At 48.1% G+C, this 27,961-nt stretch overlaps 1 protein-coding gene across 1 annotated transcript in view; it reads left to right on the top strand.

Annotated features, from left to right (window-relative positions):
- The first annotated feature begins 1,025 nt into the window (after positions 1 to 1,025).
- The window catches only part of ERI3 (ERI1 exoribonuclease family member 3), a 215,966-nt gene continuing 189,030 nt past the window's right edge, over positions 1,026 to 27,961 (top strand). The window contains exons 1-2 of the mRNA XM_083157464.1: positions 1,026 to 1,177; positions 16,162 to 16,448. Coding sequence (XP_083013590.1) covers positions 16,191 to 16,448 — 258 coding nt within the window. The 5' untranslated portion in view covers positions 1,026 to 1,177; positions 16,162 to 16,190. The remainder of the gene's footprint in view (positions 1,178 to 16,161; positions 16,449 to 27,961) is intronic.

The raw sequence follows: 27,961 nt of genomic DNA, 5'->3' as shown, positions 1-27,961 counted from the left end.
ACCAAGGCTGAAGCGTGACGAGTGCAGCGAGCCCCGCGAGGGGACGCGGATTACATGTAAGGTAATCCACGTCCCCTTGCTGCACTCGCCACACTATATAAAATCGACTCCCCGCCGACGTGGATAGTGGGGGTATGAAAAGGTCAGGAGGACGCGTAACGCGTCCCCTCGCCACGCTTCGGGCTGCCGTGGATAGTGGGGGTGTTTCAGGAACACATTCACACCTGTCATGTCATACATCTCAGCAATAGCTACTCAGACGCAGGAGCGTATCATTGCTGAAGCATCTGAGATGCTCCTGCATGTCAAACAGATGGAGCGCCTCTCCGCCGGCGCCAGCATGATCACCTCTCCGCGGTGTGAGAGAGGCGCTGAGTAAGCTTGCTAGGGACGCAGGGGACAGAGATGCAGTTCCCGGCAACAGTACGGTAGTTACTTGTGTAGTTTCACGGCACCAGACTACGCTGATAACGTAGCTTACGATGCCGGAGTGAAACTACACAAGTGAGCACAAGGGACGCTACGCTACTTCTGACTGACTACGCTAACTATGCTGGGTGCGGGAACACTACGCTGATTCTGACAGGTACGCTACACTGACGGCGTAAGCTGGCTCCGTGAAACTAAACAAGTACCAAAGAAAACCTTTAATTTAAAAGAACACATTCCAGTTGACCTAAAAAAGATGAGAGAGAGAGATAGAGATGTACCAGCTCTGGAGATCACAAGGCTCACTTGCAAGAGTCATAAAAGGGGCATGCGAAGCCTCTCCCCCACAATGTACACACAGCACCTGGGCTTGAGACTCAATTCTGCTCAGTACAAGAGAAGTGATTCTTCCACCATTCTGCTCAGTACAAGAGAAGTGATTCTTCCACCAAACCACCTAGCCGCCCTGAAGCCCGGCCTGAGCTAGCACAGCACAGTCACCTCTCGGAGACCCAGGCGAGGACACGACACAGGGCCATGTGGAGGAAGACTACAACTCCCGGCATGCAGCGCGGATGACGCCATGTTGAATTGACATTCCCACATGAATCCATGCAGGAGAGCGGTCTGAGCGCTGGACCCGCCCTTCTGATCGCTGATTGGATGAGCTGACCGGCGGCGCCGGCGCTGGTTGGCGGGGGACGTGTGCTCGTCACGGCCGTCTCCATAGACAGGGGGAGAGTGAGAGGTGAGTCGCGGGTTGTTCTGTGTGTATGAGGAGGGCTGAGAGGCCTATGTGTCGCCGTCATGCACATGTATGTGCCCCTCCTTAGGGGGGTAGCTCGGTGGTCGTGCTACAGAGGGGTCCAGGCCCGTGCAGGGGCCTGGGAGCTCCGAGCAGCGTGTGGGCCTGGTGGGGGGCGAGCTGTGAGGGGCTCCCGTACAGAGCAGGGCACTTGCAGCCACCCCAATGAGGAGTCATGGTCAGGAGGTGCATTGTGCATGTGCTCATTTATCACGTGGTCTGTGCCATGCTGGGGCCCCACATGTTCCCTCTAGGGCCCAAGCCTTGCCACAACTCCCCTCCCTCCTGTCTTGGCCTAGTGCTGACTGTCCCTCAGTGGCCATGCTGACATGTAACATATTCTTCCCAGAAGCCTCCATCCTGCTGCATATACTGTGTCTCCTTACCTTGCTCTGTGGCTGTTTATAGCTTGTGCACTACAAGTCTAAGCATGGAAAGGCTTGAATGCCGCCAGTTGCCTCTGTTGGATTTTTGTGGGATGTGTACCTGGGGACTTGTAGGTGGTGAAGTTACTATACTGTGCAATTCTGCTGTCACATTGGTTGTGGTATCTTCAGAGGTTACATGCCTGTACTTCCACCTCTGGGAAATGTTTTCCTACCAGTTGCCTCCGCTGGATTGGTGTGTAGCATGTGCCTGGAGGCTTGTAGGTGGTGTGGTCACTGTACTGTGCAATTTTGCTGTCCCATCGCTTGTGGCATCTTCCCAGCACCCACCACACTACTTCCACCTCTGGGAAATGTTTTCCCACCAGTTGCCTCTGCTGGATTGGTGTGTAGCATGTGTGTGGGGGCTTGCAGATGGTGTGGTCCCTGTACTGTGCAATGCTGCGGTCCCATCGCTTGTGGCATTTTCACAGCCTACATACCGCTACTTTCATTGCTGGGAAATGTTTTCCCACCTCTTGTCTCATAGATGAATATTGCTAGTCTCCTAGTCACAGTCCTACCTTCTGGTACACAAGGTAGATTGTAACTATAGCTGTGACTTCTTCCACCTGCCACTGCAAGTAGTATCTGTAAAACATTTCTACAAACCAATTCAGCCCAGTTGTCAGTTACTCTGTGCCTGCTGTTGGAGAAGCCCAACTTTCCTAATATGTCCGCCTGCTGCAGGCCAGTGACTGACACTTAAACATACTCCATAGGAGTTAAACATAGTCCACCCAGATTTTTTGTGCCCTGTCAGCTCGACACCATCCACTTGCCTCCATTTATAGTTGATGTGCTTTAGTCATTTACTGGTTCTGTGGTAGAGTTGGCTAATCTTTGGCAAAATGTCTGTCTGCCCAAGGGGCTCTGATTTATCTCAGGGTCTCCTGCATAAAATATTTATATTTAAGTATTAAACCTACAGATTATATAATGTGGCTAGTGACCATGTGACATAAACACAGTTGGCCAGACTATTTTTGTGGTATGTCCTGTAACATTGCAGCGCTGCACCTTCCGCAAGGCAGGGGACAGCCTTACTCAAAGTGGCAGCACTGCAAGGCCCATGCGAGGGGCACTGCCATGTTGGTCGATTGCTAAGTTACAGATGATACTGTATATAGGCAATGTATCTGCTTCCAGGTGTCATCACCAGAGTTTGGGTCATTCTTGTTAATCATAATTATTAAATCAAACTTATGCACGTTCTTAGAGGCTCTGCGCAATACATACATGTAAGATGCAAGACTGATAACAGCTTGAATAAAATTGATTACGGTATGTCTTTATTGGGCATTCTGGAAGACCCACATGCATTATAATGATCAAGGATTTAAATAGCCTTGAAAAGAGAAATGTGAATGTGATATACGCCCAGTCAATCAGCACCTTACTGTCATGTTATAGGCTGTGTTTGAAAAATGGCAAGTAGGAGCTGATTGGCTTTGTTTATCACTTTTTATCCCCCTTGCATTCCATGGTGTTAATAAATGATGCCTTTTCCATGTAGTGCAGCTTTTCCACAAATTTCCTTATGGTGCAATAATTGCGTGCATTTTGGCCTAGATCACATCGCATGCGATTTCGGTACCTACTTCAAGAAGTATGTGCAGCACATACTTTTTGAACTGTGCAATGGGATGTGCGCGGGAATGCGCATCGCACCCGCGAAACACACCTTTTTGGTGTGTACACACGGTGAGATTCCTTTTCTATTCGACTAGATTTGATTGATATGCAATTTTTGCTAACTCGTTCTATTAACATACAATTCATACTATCTACATTCAATCTGCACCATATAGTCATTGCTGCACTGTCTATTTGCCTTTTGGTTTTCAGCTGAACGGGAGCGCGCATCTGCAACGGATTGGAATAGAAAGTTTAAAAACATGTTCCATCTCCATTCGATGTCTATGCAATTCCGATTCGATTTTGACTATATAGCCAAAATCGAATGTCAAATTGTACCTCGTGTACACAGCATTATTCTTCCTTGTAATGTCTCTTTATATCATTTGCCATTTTAAAACTCAATATATGACTTGCATGAATGATATGCGTGATAGCGGATATATGTATGTACCCACTATATTGTTATAGTCGTCAGTGATTGCATGTGTGGCGAGGGTCCCACGACACTGAACGATATCATTATATGGTTCAGTGTTTAACGGCGGGTCATTCGTTTTCCCGACACTGACGATATCAGCGGCACAGCATCTTGTGCTTTTGTTCGGACGTTAAATGTGGCTAGTACAGCTTTAGCTTTTGCCCTAGTGTACGGTGTCCGTGATGTGGGTTGTTTGGCATTGATTCAGCCCACAAGACAGTTTGCCTCCACTGGCTGCCTGTACATAATGCTGTTTAATATTATATGTGGCCTCCCCTATATTTACACATGTAATATGTCACATAATTTTCATTATCATGAGTTCATTGTCAGTTCATGAGTTCATTGGGTCCATTACTTTTTATGTGGCTTGTTTGATCAATGGAGGTAAAAGGTGGCTGCTACCATACCAATAATAGCACTCAGAATGATAGTGAAGGCAGGTTGATCCGGCCTTTTCATATGCTCTGAATTTAAAACTGAACCAAACTCCAAACTGTATGTATCACTTGTAAGTTTCTTGCTATGTCCTAAGGACAAGTCGGACCTAATTCCCCTTGAGCTCCCCAGGAGAGTTCACTGACGATATATCCCATGTAAAACTCCCCAAGACCTGCAGGTGAATTCAGGTCAATGTCCAGTCCATCGGGGATGCAGAGCGGGGGGAGCGCCTCTTCTGCCCGGCGCTTCCCCGCTCTGCAGATAGGTGTTTTCCATCGGACTATATCGGATGCAATAAATCGCGGGTGCTAAAAAGCACCCACTACGTGCCAGTGCCAGCTGCATGCACATTATCTTATGTGCAGCCTGTCCAACCTCTGAATCCAGTCCAATGCGCACATGACTACGCATCGGATTGGTATGATTTCACACGATTTCTCTGCCCAATCCGACAGAATCTGGTAAAATGGGGGCTTTTAAACTGGGTATGCACCTAAGGATTTCTGTATAATCTGTCTGGGGGAAACAAATCTGGGAGTGTATGGGAGCAAATGACAATAAACCATTTGTTCCCTAACGTGGTAAAATGGACAATGGATGGTTCCTCAGACAAATTAGTTAAATCTGTTTAATTTAATAAAGTTATATGAACAAATTTTTTTTGTCCATTTTTCAGCATTTGGGAGCAAATCGTTGATTGCCATTAGCTCCAATGCATTACCAGATTTGTGTTTCCAGCAGATAGATTGGACAGGTAAATCTTATGGTGTGCCCCCAGCTTAGCTCACTCTTTCCATGATGCATCTATACTTAGTACAGGCATGTTCAAACTATGGCCCTCCAGCTGTTGTGAAACTACAAGTCCCATCATGCCTTGCCACAGTTTAGCTATTAGAGAGTGCTAAAACTATGGCAAGGCATGCTGGGACTTGTAGTTTCACAACAGCTGGAGGGCCATAGTTTGGAAATGAGTGCCATAGTATCTTGTTAACACTGCTTTGCACAACGTGCAGTATGTGAGGTGCATTGGAGAGTGGGGTTAACCATTCTCAGCCCCAAACCTGGCTGTTACTGGCCATACGCAAAGTATTGGAGGCAGCTGGATGACACCAGGTGGCTGATTTGTGTTACTTCTATAAATAATAGAAGAATAATAGCCGACAAGTGTATTTCCCACAAATAAAATTCCCCAGAGCATTTGGAAGTATATTACAAGATCGCTGAAGTTATTGGGAACTTTGTATGGTACTCTTTACCTAGCACGGCGCCCATCGCGGGCATCGCGGCCATCAAATGCACTAAAAAACGGGTGGGACGCGATGGCAGGGATGCCCGCAATTTCCCATAGGGAACAATGTTAAAAGTGTGATTGGACGCGATTTTACTGTTCAATGCCCGCGATTTTTCCATAGGAAACAATGTTAAATGGGCCACAGAGCCCAAATAGTGCCCCTGAAGTCTGAAATGGCCCCCACAATTGTTAACGCCACCACACGATCAACGTGAACCCGAAGCGTGGCGAGCGGCGGTGGTACGCGTCTTCCGACCTTTTCATACCCCCACTATCCATGTCGGCGTGGAGTTGAGAATAGAATAGTGTGGCGAGCCACCGAGCCCACAGCGTGGCGAGCGCAGCGAGCCCTGCGAGGGGACGCGGATACCTTCACAGGTAAACGCGCCCCTTCGCGGGCTTCACAGGTATCCGCGTCCCCTCGCGGGGCTCGCTGCGCTCGCCACACTATTCTATTCTCAACTCCACGCCGACGTGGATAGTGGGGGTATGAAAAGGTCGGAGGACGCATACCGCCGCCCCTCGCTGCGCTCGCCACGCTTCGGGTTCACGTTGATCGTGGGGTGGCGTTAACAATTGTGGGGGCCATTTCAGACTTCAGGGGGACTATTAGGGCTCTGTGGCCCATTTAACATTGTTTCCTATGGAAAAATCGCGGGCATTGAACCGTAAAATCGCGTCCAATCACACTTTTAACATTGATCCCTATGGGAAATCGCGGGCAACGCTTTTTTAGTGCATGCGATGGCCGCGTTTTTTTTTCCCCCGATGACCGCGATGGACATCGTGGGTGCCGTGCTAGGTAAAGAGTACCCTTTGTATATACAAAATATTGTTATCTTCCTTCTGCAAGTTCCGAAGCCTCTTTCCCATCAATACAACACTTCTGTATACATGCCCCACGGCGGCATTTGCTCCTCGACATACCTGCATTTTAGAGGAGAATGACTTCAAAAATGCCCTTTTAATCAACATTGTAACGGAGCACTAAAATATATCAGCTTCACTATAATATTGTTACTCTTATGGAGCTGCTCAAATACACAAATTGGCACAGTTAAACTTTTTGTAATCATTTTTAAATGAATGAAAAATGCCTTAACTTTATATGTTACTATGTTAAAACCCCTAGTTATGTTATTATTAACTGGGAGGAGTGTACCATTGGTACTGTACCGTACTGTGCCACTAAAGCAGGGGTTCTTGAACTTAGTCCTCAGGACCCCCCCCCCCCCACTGTTCACATTTTCCAAGTCATCCAACAGGTGCATTCGTTACTCACTGACACACTTTAAATGATCCACAGGTGGAGCTAATTATTTCACTTGTGATTCTCTGAGCAGACCTGCAAAACATGCACCGTGTGGGGGTCCTGAGGACCGTGTTTGAGAACCTGCGCATTAAAGCAATTGAATTGCCCCCATAGTGCCCACTTTGGTCTCGGTATTAAAAATGGAATTAAGGTGAGACTGTGTCCTATTTGTCCACGCTCAAGACCTAAAGTGTATGCTATGCTCAATAAGGGCTTATGGGCCCTATCACAGCTTTCAACACAGAAGTCCAAAATTCGCAAATGGGCGATTTTTATTTATTTATTTTAAAATTTTTATTTTTTTATACTTTTGCAACGGCTTCAGGGTGCCTGCGCGATCGCATCCTGGACGATGGTGGACAAGGGGTACAACTCAGTATCCATACACTTCCTGCTTGCAATAATGGCGTAAGAGTGTAGACTTCACTTTAATTCTCAGGAGTTTATTTTTTTTTTAAAAACTCTTTCTGAACTGGCGCAGGGCTCGTGCCAAAAAAACTGCTTCTCTCGGCCAGCCTGGATTGTAGACTGCAAATGGAACGCCTACAATGTAGAACGGAGATCATTTCGCTGTATATCAGTTGGAGATAATACAGTTGAACATACGTGTACGTTAGGAGATGTGATTCCTCTATTCCATATGTTACAAATCAGCGCCTTCATTCTCCCCTGAAGATACATTCTGATTAATTTTCTGTTAATTTCTGATCAGATTACTTCATTTAAGAGTGTGACATTTTGAATATTTGTCCCTAAAGCCCTAACCGGGATATCGTCTTGGTTTAATCAGATCTTATCCTGACGTTTCGCTGTTTTTCTGTTTCTCGTGGTTAATGAGCAGACCTCATTAGAGTCGGGGGGAAACGAGGGGCTTGGCGATGTGACTGAGAGTATCTCAAAGCTGTAGCTGTTTTGTACGGTAGCTCCTTATACCAACTTCTAGCACTGCAGGCATTGTAAATGTACACCACGTAATATACATAGGGTGATATATGAGGGTGGGACACCTCACTCAGGAGTGGCGCTATGAAATCACTGGGTCACACGTTTATTAGTTGTGGGAAATAGATCACAAATCATCTCTTTCTACCCAGGGCTCATATGGTCCTTTGTCCAGTGTGGATACTTGAAGCTCAAGGTAATATATCTTTTCTACAGGGCTCTACAGAAGTAAACTTCAACATCAAAGATAGTGTTTTTTTTTTTTCATTGAGTATGATTATTTAAAACCTCACATTAAGGGAGGTATTCAATCCCTGCCGATATTTCCAATGGGGAAATAGCGGCGAGTGCCAATGCTGTTGTTCCTGACAGCATTGAAGAGGCAGGTTGACAGAACAGACCCGACTTTAAAAGCAATCTGGCCAGTTTTGCAGAAACAGCCGTGGATTGTTGAGATCATGGCTGGATTTCGACAATATAAGGCCGTTTACGCCTTTTTTCGCCAATTGGCAGATGGAACATGGAATCCCGTTTGCTGATAAACTGGCGAGCAGGACAAAAGCGGGCCAGGGACCCGATATTGAATAACTCCCTTAACCTGCTACCTCTAATTTACTTGTGTAGTTTCATGGCGGCCATTACATAGTCAGCGTAGTGTCCCTGTCAGAATCAGCGTAGTGTTCCCGCGGTCAGCGCAGTCAGCTTGTGTTTATGACTGTGTGTACCGGAGCTTGCGCAGTCAGCGTTGTCAGCGCTTATGACATTGTGTGGGAAGCATTGACCATTTTTAACCTGCATGACATGACAGGTGTGAATGTGTTCCTGAAACACCCCCACTGTCCACGTCAGCCTGAAGCGTGGCGAGTGGACGCGGTACGCGTCCCAACCTTTTCATACCCCCACTATCCATGTCGGCGTGGAGTTAATTATTAAAGTGTGGCAAGCGCACGCTGATTACTTGACGTGTATTCCACGTCCTCTCGCCACGCTTCAGGCTTGTTTTACGTGTCCCCTCGCGGGGCTCGCCACGCTTCGGGCTCATTGGCTCGCCACACTTTATAAAATCGGATCTGGCGGTTACTGGTGCTGTGTGAGAGGCGCTTACTAGGCTTGCCAGGGACGCGAGGGGCCGAGCTGCAGCTCGCGGGGACAGTCCAGTGACTACGATGCCTGGCGGGGACACTACGCTGACTACGCAGGGCTGCCGCTGGGACACTACACTAACTATGCTAGGCTGCCGTTGGGCTACGCTGACAGTGTAGCTTGCCGCCGTGAAACTACACAAGTACCCCCACATCTACTCTACTCTCGCTGATAAACCTTCACCAACCTTATTTCCACCTATACTGCATGTATTGGTATACTCACACACCTACCTTACTTTCTCCTACTCAAACTGGTTCACCAGCACCCGTGCTTCTCTCACCTGTTCTATTGTAATTTATACACTTGCACACATGCCCTTTTACACCTGTAATACCCACACTGGTATATCCTCACAACTACCCTACTTATTCCTAACGATACACCTGTATACCTGCCCTACTCCCACCTATACTATTCTCACACCAATCCTACTCCACATATACTACTCGTGCACCCATAACCTGGCTTACTCCAACCTGTACTGCTCCCACCTGCCCTACCCCAACCTGTACTGCTCCCACCTGCCCTACCCCAACCTGTACTGCTCCCTCCTGCCCTACCTCGACATGTACTGCGCCCACCTGCCCTACCCGAACTGTACTGCGCCCACCTGCCCTACCCCAACCTGTACTGACCCCACCTACCCTACCCCCCAACCTATACTATTCTCACTGATATACACTCACACCAATCCTACTCTAGCATCTAGAGTAGTGCCTGCTCTACCCCAACCTGCACTGCCCCCATCTGTCCTACCCCAAACTATACTGCTCCAACCTGCCCTGTCCCACCTGCCCTACTCTGGGATCAGTATGAAATCCCGACAGTTGAAATACCAATGCCGGAATCCCGACCGCCGCAATGCCGACAAGGGGGGCTGTGGACCGCCTCCCCCCATCCGGGCGCGCTGCGCTCGCCACATTTTTATTCTCCCTCTATGGGTGTCGTGGACACCCATAGAGGGACAAAGTGCCGATCTGGGCGTGGTGGGTGAATAAAATAGTGTTCTGAGTGTAGCCCAAAGCATGTCGAGCGCAGCGATGCTACGTGTCAGTGTCCATGTCGATTGTGTCGTCATTCAGGTGAAAAAACCCATGTCAACCTTTTGACTGTCGACCTTGCCCATGTTGACCTAGTGGTGTAGACCAAATGATCCACACTTGTGCACCCTTATGCCTATACTGCTCCCACTGGTGCACCCTCATACCTACCCTACTCCAACCTATACTGCTCCCACTGGTGCACCGTCATACCTACCCTACTCCAACCTATACTGCTCCCACTGGTGCACCCTCATACCTACCCTACTCCTACCTGTGCTGCTCCCACTGATGCACCCTCACACCTGTGCTGCTCCCACTGGTGCACCCTCATACCTACCCTACTCCAACCTGTGCTGCTCCCACTGGTGCACCGTCATACCTACCCTACTCCAACCTATACTGCTCCCACTGGTGCACCCTCATACCTACCCTACTCCTACCTGTGCTGCTCCCACTGATGCACCCTCACACCTGTGCTGCTCCCACTGGTGCACCCTCATACCTACCCTACTCCAACCTGTGCTGCTCCCACTGGTGCACCCTGACACTTGTGCTGCTCCCACTGGTGCACCGTCATACCTACCCTACTCCAACCTATACTGCTCCCACTGGTGCACCCTCATACCTACCCTACTCCAACCTATACTGCTCCCACTGGTGCACCCTCATACCTACCCTAATCCAACCTGTGCTGCTCCCACTGGTGCACCCTCACACCTGTGCTGCTCCCACTGGTGCACCCTCACACCTGTGCTGCTCCCACTGGTGCACCCTCATACCTACCCTACTCCAACCTGTGCTTCTCTCCCACTGGTGCACCCTGACACCTATGCTGCTCCCACTGGTGCACCCTCACACCTGTGCTGCGCCCACTGGTGCACCCTCATACCTACCCTACTCAAACCTGTGCTGCTCCCACTGGTGCCCCCTCACACCTGTGCTGCTCCCACTGGTGCACCCTCACACCTGTGCTGCTCCCACTGGTGCACCCTCATACCTACCCTACTCCAACCTGTGCTTCTCTCCCACTGGTGCACCCTGACACCTATGCTGCTCCCACTGGTGCACCCTGACACCTATGCTGCTCCCACTGGTGCACCCTCACATCTGTGCTGCTCCCACTGGTGCACCCTCATACCTACCCTACTCCAACCTGTGCTGCTCCCACTGGTGCACCCTGACACCTGTGCTGCTCCCACTGGTGCACCCTGACAGCTGTGCTGCTCCCACTGGTGCACCCTGACAGCTGTGCTGCTCCCACTGGTGCACCCTGACATCTGTGCTGCTCCCACTGGTGCACCCTCACACCTGTGCTGCTCCCACTGGTGCACCCTCATACCTACCCTACTCCAACCTATACTGCGCCCACTGGTGCACCCTCACACCTGTGCTGCGCCCACTGGTGCACCCTCACACCTGTGCTGCTCCCACTGGTGCACCCTCACACCTGTGCTGCTCCCACTGGTGCACCCTGACACCTGTGCTGCTCCCACTGGTGCACCCTCATACCTACCCTACTCCAACCTATACTGCTCCCACTGGTGCACCCTGACACCTGTGCTGCTCCCACTGGTGCACCCTGACACCTGTGCTGCTCCCACTGGTGCACCCTGACACCTGTGCTGCTCCCACTGGTGCACCCTCACACCTCATGCCATCTATAGTACTTTGTTACATTACTGTTACCTAACAACTGTCTAAATGTTCACACTGAGCAGCACATCGCTCTGATCTCCGATAACTATTTAACATGCCTGGATTTATTTGGCCTGCCTTGTATACATCCCTGGTAATGTATGTCCTCTGTCCAGCGCTTCGTAGCTTTGAGGTTCCTAGAAATGAACAATGAATAACTTGTTATTAACAGACTCCTGTTGGGCTCCTGATCTTTGTATAGGTGCACACAAGTAGTATAGTAGAGTTGTGTCACTGATGCTCCTATAAACATGTAAAGCAAGTAGGAGGCAGCAGCTGTCAGGGTAAATATGAACCTGTGCACAAATAGAATCCTTCGCACAATGTGCATGGGACTACAGACATAGTTCTGCTTTTATAGGATAGACATTCCACCAGTAATGTCTCTTGTGTATTCCGGTGTGTGCTGCCCTATCTGTGTACACAGCATCCACACGTTTCCATTGCGCCACGGTCTAGTGTCTTTACACCACTCAATTTGACACTCTGCATTTGATTTGCCGTGGAAACCCGTTCTTTTAAGCTCAGTTATGGTTCTTACTTATTTATTTTCAGTTTCTTATATAGCGCAGCATATTCTGTTGCGCTTTACAATTGGAAACAACAGTGATTAAACAAACTGGGTAGAAACAAACCGACATGGAGGTAGGAGGGCCCTGCTCGCAAGCTTACAATCTATAGGGATCCATAGCATGGCAGTCCCATCAGATTACAAGATCGTCCTTATGGGATGCAATTAGATATGAATGCTACTGGAGGTTGTGTGGGGGTTCCGGAATATGGTACGCTTGCCTGAAGAGCCAGTGGAATTTTGGAAATCTTCAGCTATGGAATCAGCAGAACATTGGAGACTTTTACGTACTATGCGCCTTAGCAGCTGTGATTATGAGATCTTCCACTTTGTGGCTGCATTGCTGCTGTTCTATATGCGTACACTGTCATTTTTTTTTTTAAATAAATATTTCTTATGGAAGCAAATCGTATATCAGATAGTCAAAAGATTCAGCATGTTTACAAGTGTACGTTGTTGAAAGAAACATCGGTACTCTTTACTTAGAAGGGCGCCCATCATGGCCATCTCGGGCATTGAATGCACTAAAAAATCGGGTGCGATGCGACCGACGAGATGCCCGAGATTTCCCATAGGGAACAATGTTAAATGTCTCAATTGACCCGATTTTCCTGTTCAATGCCTCAATTGACCCAATTTTTCCATAGGAAACAATGTTAAATGGGCCACAGAGGCCAAATAGGCACCCTGAAGTGTATAAAAGCCACTTGAATTGTTAACGCCACCCCACGATCAACGTCAACCCGAAGCGTGGCGAGCGGCGGCGGTACACGTCCTACGACCTTTTCATACCCCCACTATCCACGTCGGCGTGGAGTTGAGAATAGAAAGTGTGGCGAGCCCGAAGCGTGGCGAGCGGACGCAGATACCTTCACAGGTATCCGCGTCCCCTCGCGGGCTTCACAGCTGTCCGCGTCCCCTCACGGGGCTCGCTGCGCTCGCCACGCTTCTTGCTCGGTGGCTCGCTGCGCTCGCCACACTTTCTATTCTCAACTCCACGCCGACGTGGATAGTGGGGGTATGAAAAGTTCGTAGGACGCGTACCGCCGCCCCTCGCGGGCTCGCTGCGCTCGCCACGCTTCGGGTTGACGTTGATCGTGGGGTGGCGTTAACAATTCGGGTGGCCATTATACACTTCAGGGTGCCTATTTGGCCTCTGTGGCCCATTTAACATTATTTCCTATGGAAAAATCGGGTCAATTGAGGCATTGAACAGGAAAATTGGGTCAATTAAGACATTTAACATTGTTCTCTATGGGAAATCGCGGGCATCTCGTCGGTCGCATCGCACCCGATTTTTTAGTGCATTCAATGCCCGAGATTTTTTACTAACGATGCCCACGATCAAAATCGTGGGCGCCGTTCTAAGTAAAGAGTACCGAAACATCAATGCAATTACATCAAATAATCAGTGTATCCAGGATGGTTGCACATATACGTTGTTAACAGGAGCATAAATGCAAATGTAAGAATCTATTGTCAGTGAAGACATAAATACATTAAAACATTGTTTTAGCACTCACAATCCAACGTCTTATGATTTGAATAAAAGAAAATAAATTGTACGAATTAAAACAAAGAGCAAGACGTCCTAATAATATCACTTACAGTTCATCCAGCAGGGATGAAATTCAAAAACGGTTTTATCTCAAAGGTGGCATCCTACCCCACAGTACCACGCAAAGGTGGCATCCTACCCCACAGTACCACGCAAAGGTGTCATCCTACCCCACAGTACCACGCAAAGGTGGCATCCTACCCCACAGTACCACGCAAAGGTGGCATCCTACCCCACAGTACCACGCAAAGGTGGCATCCTACCCCACAGTACCACGCAAAGGTGTCATCCTACCCCACAGTACCACGCAAAGGTGTCATCCTACCCCACAGTACCACGCAAAGGTGTCATCCTACCCCACAGTACCACACAAAGATGGCATCCTATCAGAGTGCCACGCTTGAAGTTACACAACAACCATTTTGTACCACAAATAGTTGCAGACTGTATGGCCAGGTGCTTAATGTTATACACCTGTGGAAACGGGTCTGATTGAAACCCATGAATTCCATAATTAACAGCTGTGGTAAAATACTTTTTGTCCATGCCAACGGTTCTCAAACTGTGGGTCCCGACCTTCTCAGCATCGGGTCACGACTCCATGTTGCTGACCATCAGGCTGATGACTTTTCTAATCTCAGTCATACTACTTTCAGACCGCAAATGCCGTGTCACACACGGGATTAGGACACGGGTCCCATCCCCAGAGCAACACGGCAATGCGGTCTGAAAGTTCCGACACCGACACGGCATATTCGTGACGTCACATGGGGCGGTGCTGGGCGGCGGCGCGTCATCGGGGGCTCGGGAGGAGGCAGTACTTGGAGCTGACAGTGCTGCCTCCTCCATACTGTGAACGGGACACGGGTCGCTCGACCCAGGCACCCGTTCACACTGCGCTTGACACGGGTCATAGCCGTGTTCAACCCTGGTCATTACCAGGGTTGAACACCCGTGTTGCTCGACCCGTGGTGGCCTTTTCAGACCGCACCGTGACCCGTGTTTAGGCCCCACTGCCGTGTTCGGAGTGCGGTCTGAAAGCGGTATTAGTGATTCAAGGAGTCTGAAAAATCGGTTGCGTTGTCTGTTATGTTAGACTCCTCCCATTATTTTGTGCCTCCACAATGCTGCCATGTATGTGCTGTCTGCTGACCTCACATGTGATGTGATGGCATTCTGCAGTAACTTGCTGGGGTCCTGTCATTAATTTATTGTCTGATGGGGTCCCAGAGCAAAATAGTCTATGGTCTATGTAGTGTTGTTTCCAAAGGGCTAAATAGGGAATATAGTAAAACAATGGTACAGTGACTGTAAGTGACATAACTGTGGTACAGTGCAAAGTAAAAAACCTTGAAATAGGAGGGTATGCATCATTGGACAGACACTGACTAGGTCGACATGGGTTAGGTTGACAGGGTCATTTGGTCGACACACGCATTGGGTCATTATGGGGAAGGTCAACAGTCAAAAGGTCGACATGGAGTTTTTCACATTTTTTACCTGAATGTCGACACCGTGGACATGGACACTGAAATGTAGCACCGTGTCCCCTTGCATGGCTTGCTGCGCTCGCCATGCTTCGGATACGGTGCTTTTATCCTCCCAACACGCCCTAGTGGATGGTAGGGCATGAAATACCTGTTGGCACGTTGGCTAAAGAAAAAGGTGAAAAACCCCATGTTGACATTTTGACTATCGACCTAATGCTTGTGTTGACCTAATGACCCTGTCGACCTAACCTATCTCCACCTTGTCAAGTAGTGCTCACTCTAGCAATTAGAGCGGGCAAGGCGTGTAGGTGGTGGACCGGGCCTGCCGACGTCACAGCTGGGGGTGGTCCTGGGCTGCCGACGTCACAAGAAGGGCGTGCCTGGGCCGCAACGTCATCAAAAGAGGCGGGCCCGGCCACAGCCGTCACCAAAGGGGGCGGGCCCGGCACCACCGAAGTCGCCGTGCTGCCGGGGAAGCACCGGGCATCGCCGTCTACGGCGGCGCTGGGCTTCCCAGTGAGGCTGTTTTAGCGGGGAGCTGCTAGAGCTGCTAAAACAGCCTAGCGGGAACACTATCAAGTCGACCTTCCTGCATGTCGACCTAGTGACCGTATCCCAAATAAGAGTAGTAGACAAGTAGTCGTGGATGCAAGTATAATGCTATTGATGCAATATGAGGAAGGAGGGCCCTGCTTTTAATGGCTTACATGCTAAATGGAGGGGATAATAGTTGCAATGGGATTTGGGAAAAGTATAGGAAAGGGCAGGAGGGATGGTCCACAGTCTGTGCATTGATCAGAACATTGGATTATTAGGATTACCATGTGATGGCAGCCCGTTTATCAGTGTTTAAGCAGTGTTGTTGTATCTCACTCTGCTTTCATTTCTCCACAGGTTTCCATGTAAATGCAGCAGGGGATTCAATGCAGTTATTGTCCCTCATCCGGCCACCAAGACTTCCCTCGCTACTGCTCTACAGATCTCTGGGTTCTTCATCCTCCGACCCATTCTCTGTCCTCAGCCTTGAGACAGGATTCGACCCAATGCTCAACAGAAAGCTGGGCTGTCAGGGGTTCGGGGCGTCCGTGGCCGCGATGACCTCCTTCCCTCCACAGAGATACCATTACTTCTTAGTGCTGGATTTTGAGGCGACCTGCGACAAACCCCAGATCCATCCTCAGGTAGAGTGGTGAGATAAATGGGAATTATCTCTCTGTCCTATATCATTGTGCTGACAAACTATTTATAATGTTATAATGTCTTCCAAATACATCCTGCGACGTAGGTACAGTAGTGTCTATTTTGGGGAGCACATATAAACTCCGTTCTAACACATGGTCCCATTCACACAGTTTCAGACCTGTAATCCTTCTGTAGAATATATATTTCTCCATATGATGCAGTAAGCACGACGTCCAACAGAGACCTCCTACCATAAGAATGGATGGTGTCTGCTGCGTAGCCACTTTATCTGCAGCGTCCTGAAAGAATGAAGTTTGGTTTGGAGCATAGAAGTTAAACATAATGATTTTGGTTTGTTGAGGACTGTGCGGGAGTGACCAAATTAGGGTAAATGGTAAATGCTGATGTAATGTTTTAAATTGCATTTAAAAGGCAATAGGTTTTGACTTTTAAACAATTGCCCTTTTTAAAAATTCAGCAGGTTTCCCTATACCCACAACTTACATATAAGCCAAGGTCTTTGATTGAATTAAGTTTGATCTGGGTACTGTTGGAGGAGTATGGCTGCTACTTTAATTGATTTGATTGGGTCTTTGGGAATTTTTTTTTATCATGAGGTATCTTTGGGTACTTGTGTAATATCTGGGCACCCGATTTTTTCATCGCATCGCATTCAGTATAGTGGCATACAATTCATGCGATGCGATTTTTCATTGTAAAGACCCGATTTTTAATTGTATAGTCACCCATGGGTGATTTCATGCCCCCTCTATCCAACTACGCATGGAGTTGATTTTATATAGTGTGGCGAGCGCAGCGAGCCACCGAGCCTGAGGTGTGGCGAATACATGTAAAGTAATCCGCGCCCCCTCGCTGCGCTCGCCACAATATATAATATTAACTCCATGCATAGTTGGATAGTGGGGGTATGAAATCACCCATGGGTGACTATACAATTAAAAATCGGGTCTTTACAATGAAAAATCGCATCGAATCGCATCGCATGCCTTAAGTAGTGGTATGCGATGAAAAAATCGGGCGCCTAGATAATACACAAGTATCTATCTTTGTTTTAATCACTTTGATGTTTAAATCCGTTGTTCGGTCCTGTAACATTGGGCCAGATGTATTAAGCCTGGTGAAGAGATAAAGTGAATGGTAAAAACACACCAGCCAATCAATTCCTAACTGTAGTTTTTCAAACATAGCTGATTGTTTGCTGCCTTTCCTTCCACTTTGGGGAGGTTTCAATCTCCTGCCGCTATTCCCGACTAGGATAATAGTGACGGGGCCCTAATCAATGCAGAACGGGCCCGTTCTGCCGAGAACGGCCATGGATTGTCGAGCACCCAGCCGCAGCTTGACGATCCACGGCCATATCTCGCGGCCACGCCCCAGGGCAGGTTTGTCCAGCCCCAGCAAAACCGACCACAGATCGTAGGAACCCCCTCAGCCCCACCTAACCTTTGTATGCCGGAGGCTGAGCTCCTGTGCCATTGCTGCCCCAGCCGCCAGTCACAGCAGTGACCTTAGGTGGCAGGCTCAGCCACCACGAACATCCCCGAGCCTGCCGCCTACGTCACGCTGTTAAGTGAATGTTGGCTGGGGAAGTGGCAGTCAGGGGAGCTCCGGCGTACAATCACCGAAGTAGAGGTGTTGGGGGGTGTGACGGGGTGGGGGGCTCTAGAGGTGGTGTGCCAGTGGTGCACACCTGGACACCACTGGCACGCACCTAATCCATATTAGTGGTATGCCCGGAAATTTTCCGAGACAGCCCGCTGCTGCATTTCCGGGCATACCACCCAAGGGGTTTATACATCTGGCCCATTATGAGGTATAGGTGACATTGATATACTGTCTATGGGAGCTAACGAGGGATTTGATGAGTCTCCTAATGGCAAAGTGATGTTTTGTGTGAGCAGGTCATGTCTGACGTCTGCAGGTAAAAGGTGCTGGTGTACTAAGTTCAAATAACACTATTATTCATGTAAACGCTGCAAATAACATGGGATAATTGAGATTCTTGGCTTATATTTGGCCAGATATGTGAGCCCATCCACCACGTCAAGTTGACCCCCAACAGATGAGTCCCTAACGTTACCAGCCCTATCAAATCGGGGGGAATTAATTTGTGATGCTTGTCACCTGCTCGCTGTATATGGTGATGACGCTTATCTTAGCTATTCAATTGTTTCTCCGATAGATGGCCGTTACCTGCAGCATTTTTCCTTGCTGCTTCCACAGGTGCGAATAAAAAATGTTTTTCACCCTAGTTCTCTAGTGTGTATGAGGCTGTAATCCTATTAGAAAATGACTAAAAGACACCATGGTTTCAGTGGGCACCAATCTATTATGGAGCCAGGAAGTGTAATGGATGGAGGATGGATAGATGCAGTACAAGGAGCAGCCCCTGCCACAGGTCAGCAGTGGTGAACTCATGAAACATAGCATATGCAAAGGGATAGGAGGAAGTGTAGGGTAAGAAAGTGAATAAGGGGACTGAAGGAAGTGGTATTAAATAGGTGGGAGTGTAAACGGTGGAAAGTGAAAGAAGGGTGAAGGTGTGGAAGAAATAGAGTATAGATAGGGTAAAGATGAGAGATGAGGGGGAGGTCAAATGTGTAGGTGATGTATTAAAAGTAAGGTCATGAAATATGATTTCGGGAATTTGTATTGATGGTTCTTTTTTCCCCAGACTCCTGGTTAGATCACAGACCGTTCAGTATAATAATATTCTGGGTACAGATGTGTCCTACTTCATCCCACCTGAATACACCATACAGCTCAAGATGCCTGGCGTGAGTGAGCATCAATTCTGCTAATGCCGGGCATCTCTTCTTGAGGAAATGCTGTTAGGAGTCTGTATACGGAGCAGAACAGAGCCAGAAACAGATATAGCTGCTACATTGTTACAAAGCATCACATTAAGCAGCACCGTCCCCTTGTGCGTACGAGTCATATCTCGCTGCAACAAAGACACATTTTCTGCATAACAGGGACCCTATGTTAGGAGAGTCTCACAGGACCTGGTGCGCTGTGATGGATTGTTTGGCGTGACTGCAGCAAATACATTTGGGGTCACAACTGTATGCCCTGTACAGTTCCAAGAGCGCTGAGTACAGGTTGAGCGTCCCATGTCCAAAATTCTGAAATACAAATATTTTTTCATTCTTTTTATATTCTATTGTATTACAAATTATTAAAAATATTGTATTAAATGAGCTTTGGGCTGTGTGTAAAAGGTGTATATGAAACCACTTGTGACCGGTATTGTACTGTATTATAAAATAATGTTACTCACACACAAGGCCATAAACCAAACACCAACGTACATGTCAAATGATCTCCTTACCCGATCTCTCCACGATGCTTAAGATCTACGTTTCTCATCTACACTCATTTCCCCATACATGATTGCAGCACTTTCTTTGGGCTGCACCCACTCTGTGGAATGCCCTCCCACGCACAATAAGACTCTCCTCCAGTCTCTAAACCTTCAAGTATTCCCTTCAGGCAGCTTATGAAATTTTGGAACCGCCTATAACCTTTATAAACATTCCGATCAATTACATCCCCACTGTACAGTGCAAACATATCCTCACATTTTAGTTTTTTTTTTTTTTTTACTTAAATCCTCCTGACCCCAGGCCAACATTGCTGTGTGCTGTATCATACAGCCCACCAAGAACGTTTGCTATAATAGTGGACCATTAGATAACACCTATCCTTGTGTATCAATCACTATTACCCTAAAGCAGAGGCTGGCGGACTGGGACGCGCAAACATCTCACTCGTGCGGCAGCTAAACGGCGGGGAGCAGTGATCGGTGGTACCCCTGCTCATCTCGGCTTCAGCCTGCTGGGGGCAGCCTTTTGTGGATAGGCAGGGATTGAGCGTGACGGATGGAGGGCTCCGACAGAAGGGGACATGCGCCCCCTTCTGACGGAGGACGGCGGATGGCGATTGGTGATGGATTCGCCAGGAACAGCTCAATTGAGAGCTGCTCCATCCGTATGTGATCCTTTGGTTCATTTATGTGGTAAAGGACACTATGTGGTTCTGTGTGTGCACATTTTTTATGGCAGCCACCAACACTGGGTTTGTCCATGAAAAATTGACCATAAATATTTGAATTGGTCCAGGTTTTTGTCTCGTGGACCCAGGTCAGCATCAGTGTAAAAGTGGCCAACCTAGGTCCATTTACACTGAAATCCTACCCTGGCGCACATGGGAGATTTATTAAGCTCGGTGAAGTGATAAAGCAGTGGTCAGGGAACTCGGTCCTCATTACCCCACACAGTGCATGTTTTGCTGGTAACCCAGCAGGTGCACAGGTGTACTAATTACTCACAGACACATTTTATAAGGTCCGCAGGTGGAGTTAATTATTTTACTTGTGATTCTGTAAGGAGACCTGCAAAACATGCACTGCGTGGGGTAATGAGGACCGAGTTCCCTGACCACTGTGATAAAGTGTCTGGTCTTTATCACCGGCCAATCAGCTCTTACCTGTCCTTTTTTAAACCAAGCCTGTAAGTTCACAGTTAGGAGCTGATTGACCGATGATAAAGTACCAGCCACATTATCACTTCACCAAGCTTAATAAAATCTGCCCCTCTGTCTGTTGCTGCAGGGGAAGGGGGCTGGGGGGAGCACATGGGAGATGCTGCACTTTTATACCGCTATGTGTGCTTGAGCACTGATTAAATCTTTTTGAAAAAATATTTTACAAAATAAACAAACCAACATTTTTCAATGCTAACTCGTCATGTCTTTCAATTTTTTTTTTTAATCATTGAGGGAAGGTTGGCTGACAGTTTATCAGTCCTAAATCTGACATTTTTAATGTCATCCATAGGGAAAAAGCAGGGCTGACCCGGGACCGACCTGGGTCACAGTGCTGTGTAATAAATGGGGTATGAAGCTGAGTCCGACCCTTGAATCTCCCGTGTTTCGGGCTCGGTGGCTCGCTGCGCTCGCCACACTTTAGAAAATCATCTCCACGCCAACGTGGATAGTGGGGGTATGAACAGGTCAGCAGAACGCGTACTGCGTACCCTCGCGGTACTCGCTGCACTCGCCACGCTTTGGGCTGACGTGGATAGTGGGGGTGTGCTAAATCGCATTGCAGATCAAATCATATGCAAATCGTATGCAAATATTGCATACGATTTGCATGCGATCCGCTGGGGAGTGCCGCCGTACCTATTTTTTGGGGGGTGCAAACCAGTGTTGTTGGGGGAGGGGGGGGGATGGATATGGAAATAGCAGTCTCTCAATTCGTGTAGGAACATATTGTGGGGGCCAGAATAAAATCTGCAGACAAATACAAGTAATTGGAATGATGGCCTGGGTTCTCCTATGCACTGTACAGTTCCAGCTGATTCCCGATGTGCGTCAGCGCAGGATTTGGTGATTGTCACAGGTGTCGTCTTTGAACTTTTGGTGGCAAATATGAGGTTCTAGGTACGTGCGTCACTCGTGGGGAGGAATTCAAAGGATTGGCAATTTGTTATGCTTCTGGGACCAAGTGCCCAGAACCTGCCTGGCTGTGTCCTGCTACTAGCGGATTTCTGCCTGCACCCTACTGATTTGTGAGCGGAAATCCACGCTATCTAGTACACTGGGACTAGCACCACGCCCTGCACGTGTTCTCAAACGCAGTTGTGTGTAGCTAAGCCCCAGCATTAACTACATCTCCTGACTCAAATGGGTTTGTACGCCGCGGGAAAAGCATGCCGGGTGACCTAAAAACATGAACTGTGCGGGGTCCTGAGGACCGAGTTTGAGAATCCCTGCTTTAGGGAATCTTAGACGTGCTCTGAATAAGTTTCTCTCCAAAGATATTTAGGTGGTCTCCCGGTTATCAGGTTCTTGTGTATGGTGGCCTTGCACACAGGTTCTCAGTCCTCATGACCCCTGACAGTGCATGCTTTGCAGGTCTACACCTGTGCACCTGCTCGGTGACCTTTAAAAAAGGGGAGCATAGCGTGTTACATGTTCCTGTGGAATCCAATGTGCAAGGTCTTGGAATATTTGGCCAAATGTATTAAGCTTTAACAATTGATAAAGTGGAGAGAAAAGTGACTTAGCTGCCATGTTACAGGCTGTGCTTGAGAAATGACAGGAGCTGATTGTCTGGTCCTTTATCTCTTTGTTACTCTCCTCTTTATCACTTGTTAAGGGTTAATACATTTGGCCCAATGTCCCCTTACAGGTGTTCAGTGGCCCTGTCTCAGCTCCTACATGATCGGTGCCACATCAGGGAGAATCTGCTTAAATTGCTGTGGTCAGTACAATTGTGTGCATGGAAGCGCCAACAGCAAGCCAATTGTGTGTGTCCGATGCAGCCCTAGTTAATCATTGTGCGGGTATAAATCAGTTATGACTGCAGTGGTTTTCATTTTAAAGTTGGCTTGGTCCGATGTTTGTCCTTCACATGGCGGCACCAAGATGTGACATTTATGTGACAAGAGCAGTGATGTGTTTTTATAGGTCTATTTGCAACAATCATTCAGTGCTGGTAAGGGAATCTTCCTGATTAATGGGCAATTCAAACTGATCTTCATGTAAAAAATGTACACGTCACACCCCTAGTTTGATATAATCCTGTGGATCCTCCCCCCCCCCCCCCCCCCCACTGCAATGGTCTGCTTTACGTGCATTTGTATTACAGTTCCGAAAAATCTGCTTGTTGGCTTGACCCTGAGTCTACCGCTGCTGTTACGGTGCTGTGTGGGTCAGACAATGCTGGTGGCAGATATTGGGGAACACCTAGTACCAATCTGCAAATTCATTTTTTACTTAAATAACCGCCATGCAATTTTTACTATGGAGTTTTCTATTGTCAGACCACCGTATGATCAGTGCTTGATATTATGAGGGTTCAGACCCGGGCAACGTCTGCAATGCTGAATGTCACACATCTGTAAATAACCCTTCACCCGCCCTGAGAGTAACGCATCAGTTTTCATCTGTCAATGTGAAAATCAGCAATTAAAACCCAAAGAGGCAAATGTCAGAGATGACCCGCAGCACAAGGCAGCTGACAAACAAGGACGGACAAATCGACGGATAATTTATAAGCTTTGCCCTAAAATCTAATTATTTGGCAATTTGACTTTCCCAGCCAGCTTGGGCTTTGCAATAAATTTAACCCACCATAAATTATTTAGGGGACTCTGCCCATGGTGTAAATCAAAAAAGATAAAAGAGTGAAATGAGTTTTGGTTTAGTACATCAGCTTTGTGTCAGCCCTTCTGTGTAATGAAGTGTAGGGTTGCGTCCCCCATTTATAGGCACAATTGAGGCTTATTATCCGGTACAATGCGCAGGGTGTGTCTATACGGAATCAAAAAATAGTTTTCTTTTTGTGTTCTATGTTGAATGTTTTTTTTCCCCTAGTTTAAAAAAAATATATATTTACATTTTTTTTGTTTAATATCTATATATATGCAGCAGAAGGATGGCTATTATGAAGTGACATATTTGTACATGCAAGGCACATCAAGCAAATTAATACCCCTTTCCCACTGCTGCTCTTAAACGGTAAACTGCCGGTTTTTCTGCCTTTTTTTAAACGGGTAGAGCTGCAGTAAAAAGCAGTGTCCTACACGTTTAAGACCCATTTTTTTTGGCAGTGGGAAAGGGTCTTAAACGGTATTTAAGATCCCACACTAGTCTTACCCCTCCCCTGGTACCTGTCCTGCCCCCCCCCCCCCCCCCCCCCGGTACCTTGCAGCTGTACCCCCGCAACTCCCCCTCCTCTGGTACCTGGCAGCGATCCATTCGGGCAGCGGGGAAGCACGGTAGGCAGAGTGGGCAGCAGGCGTGCCAGGGCTCCTAGTCCGCAGGTCCCGGACTGATGCATGAAAACATCATGCAGGAGGCGGCTGCAGCTGGTGCACAGACAGCAGGGGTTACGGGCAGGTCTGTGCTCAGGAGGAGGAAGTGGGTCCATTAGGAGATTGTCATTTCATCGGCAGGGGTCCCTGCCGCAAATGGGAAGTAGCGGAGCCGCTCATTAAATATGTGCATATTTATTTAGCAGCTCATTACATATGCACATATGTAATGAGTCGCTCATTACATATGTGCATATGTAATGATCGGGCCCGATGATCGGGCTCAAGCTGTCCCTACTGTTTTTTTTCTCAGACCCGGTGTGTCATTTCACAGATCCCTACTTGCTCTAGCTGCCAAGTTGGGACCTAAATTCTTAGATTCCCAGAAGCCTTATAGGCCCTACATACCTAGCGATGTGTGTAGGGGGACCTAGCTATGCTGCAGTGCTCTCGCTCAGCACACATCGCTGACAGCCCACACACATCGCTGACAGCCCACACACAGCGTGAACTGTCAGCTTTGTGTGCTGAGCGAGCTGACGGCGCCGGTCTTCTCCGGTGGAGAATACTGGCGGACAGTGACACGCAAGGACGTGCTTTGCTCTCGCTATAGCCCCTACACACACACACACACCGATGTAGGGGCATTTTCAAAGTGACTTTGCCAAACTAAGCAAAGTCTCTTACAAAATTCCTTAATATCAGCATCTGTGTAGGCCCTATTAGAGAGACGGCCATGTCTTGCTGTGTGCTTGGTCCACTTTGTATTTCTCTATTCAATATGTAACCTGGCTCTCCACAAGTCATACATCCCCAATCTATCCCCTAGTCATACCGCTATCATTCCACAGCGCTGTGTGTTATTGTGCATCTGGCCAATTCAGCAGCCAGAAGTATGCAAAGGAAGCGCTGCTTGCATTCACATGAATAAAAATAGGAGCCAGCAGTAATATTTTACTTGGATTATCAGTCGGACTACTGGGATTTGTTCTGGCTTTAGGTACACCATTTCATTATTAGGTTTTGTTTGTTGTCGTGAATCATCTTTTTTTCCCGCCTAACCACATGTTTTCCGACTGCCGGAACGTTTCCGTCAGTTGGAGATTGAATAGCTTTTTATCAAATCTGCTGATATTTCTGACTGCCGGAAATGTTCTGACAGTGGCAAAAGAGACTGTAATACCCCTTTCAGACAGAAAAAAAGACCCGGGAATTTCCCTGCTCTTGCCGTGTCGACCCGGGTTTTTCTTCTGTCTGAAAGGGTCAACACGGGTCTAAAGTTCCGGGACTTCGACCCAGGTATTTACCTGGGTTTTTCCCGGGCCTGTATTCCAAAAACCCGGGTCGCCGGCTGTCTGAAAGGAAACGACCCTGGTTTTTGGGATTATGACACATTGTTAGGCACTGATTGGCTCTCCTGGTGGGGTGCTGGCTAATTGGTTGTGAGGATAGGCTTCTCTGATTGGCTGGGATGGCATGGCAATGGAGCTGGCCTCTGAGGTCATTAGGGAGCTGAAAAAAGGACAGCATGACCCACTGGTAGAAGCAAGAGGTGAGAGCTGCTGGCAGTGAGAGGGGAGGAGGATATCGGCAAACAGATGACTGGGACAGTCAAAGATGCCACAGTGTACTCAAACATTGCAAATATACTGACAGCCATGTCAGGTAACATGTACCTTTCAGTATATAAAAACAATAAAACTTGTTTACAACATATCCTTGTGTCATGCCATGGTTAATGCAATGCAGTGAGCAGACACCTGCCACTTTTGATGACCTCATCTCTGTGTGCCTTTAAAACTGTCCTATTCTTATGACACACAGAGTTTTGCAGGAAAAATCCGGCTTCTGTGTGAAAGGGGTCGACACGGAAATACCCGGGTTTTTGCTCCTGTGTGAAAGGGGGTCATTACCTTGCTGCCTAGTTCTACCCGGGTTTTTGTATCCGGGAAATACCTGGGTTTTAGGGATTTTTCTGTCTGAAAGGGGTATAAGATGATTCAGATAAACAGCCCTAACAACCAATAGGAGTCCTTATCTGGAGACTGCTTCCTATGCAGAGCATGTGTGTATGTGGGTCCAGTATAGAAGCAGTACCAGGAAATAAGCCGAGTATCTATGGAGAGTGGATTTAGTCCGACCATACGATATATCGCCCAGTGTGTGCCCGACTTTAACGAGAACCATTGTGTGGCGATCTTGTGGCTGGTACCGCCTGCAAGATGCCTTATGTATGCTGGGTAACCGGATTTCTCTTTCAATGGTCCTGGTGACACAGCTTCACATTGGGATGTAGGAGGGTCCGCAGGAGCCAGGCACCTATCCTAAAGCTTTTGGAGGGTAGGCTCCTCCCCTACTGCATCCCAGATTCCTCAGTTCGTGTTAGGTGCCCACTGGAGTGGGTGCTATTCTAAAGGGCTGCTGGAGCAGCCGAAGGAGTAGAGTTAGTTAGGGTTTTTATTATTTTATTAACTTCTACACTAGCTAGGTAGGCACAGTGTGAGGATTCTCATTAGTGAATCCTCACACTGCTAGCGCAGCAGGAGCTGACAGAAACGAGTCCTGTCAGCTCACTGTGCACGAGGGAGACGCTGTCTGGCCTCCCTGTGCAGCGCTTACAGCTTCTTTTAAGAAGCTGCCTGGGCTCCGGAGCGCTCTGAAACCGGCTTCACGCTAGGTGGGGATCATGGGGGACAGGCGCTCCGTGATGGCGGCGGCCATTTTCTGCGGAGCTTACACACTGAGCTCCTATACTGAGAGGACAGCAGTGTTGTTACAGGCATGTTCCGAGTGGTCCCCAGCTGAGGGGGAGATACTGGAACGAGGAGATCCTACAATGGGAGCGGCTGTCTGGGGGTAGTTGGCGCCAAAAGTCACAGACCCCGCAGCAGCAGGGACTTGGTCCCTTCCCTCACTCTGTTTTTGGCGCCATTCAGAACGCTTGCAGCGGAGCTGAGCTGGCTTACTGATCCTGACAGAGTGATTGGATTTCCTGGGCTTCGCTTTCCCCATTCTGAAGACTACAGAAAGCTAAGTGGCTGAGTACACTGTATATAATGTATGTACATTTAATGCTGTGACTGTGTTATTGAGAACATCATGTCTGAGCAACAGTCTGTGGTTTTGGGGGAGGGAGCCTTTAATGCAATGAGCGCTTGCAGTGGTTGTACACTGAAATTTGTCCCTAAGGGGGGCTTTTGTATTTTATGCGCTGCTGTGAAACCCATGGGGAGTGAACCCCAGAGGGTAGTGCATCGGACCTTGCGAGGGTTAAGTCCCTGAGACAGGTCGGAAAATGCTTTGGTGCATTACTGGACAGGCAGAGTGATGGCTGGTAATTCCCCTAGACCAGGGCCATTCTCTCAGCAGTCCGGCCAGCTCTTTGCCTCGGACCCAGACAGATCCTGACTTATACAAGTCATGCAGGATACTGCTATGGGAATCAGCAGGTTTAAATTACTTGTTTGACAAGCTTTATGGTTACTCTGGGGGGACCCCTAAAAGGTCTGATTCAGTGCCATTATTAGCTGCTGATGAGGAGGGAGAGTACACAGACATACCCTGGGTTCAGGGTGATGTTTCTGTAGAGTCCTCACCCTCAGGGGTGGAGGATTGGATTACTGCTGTAAACAGGCATTGAATTTGTCTGTGAAGTAAAAAAACTCCTG

The sequence above is a fragment of the Crinia signifera genome, chromosome 8, assembly GCF_055691185.1.
Source record: "Crinia signifera chromosome 8, ASM5569118v1, whole genome shotgun sequence".
Taxonomy (NCBI): Eukaryota; Metazoa; Chordata; class Amphibia; order Anura; family Myobatrachidae; genus Crinia; species Crinia signifera.
The sequence above is the reverse complement of the archived record's forward strand: the minus strand, read 5'-3'. Positions and strand labels throughout refer to the sequence as shown.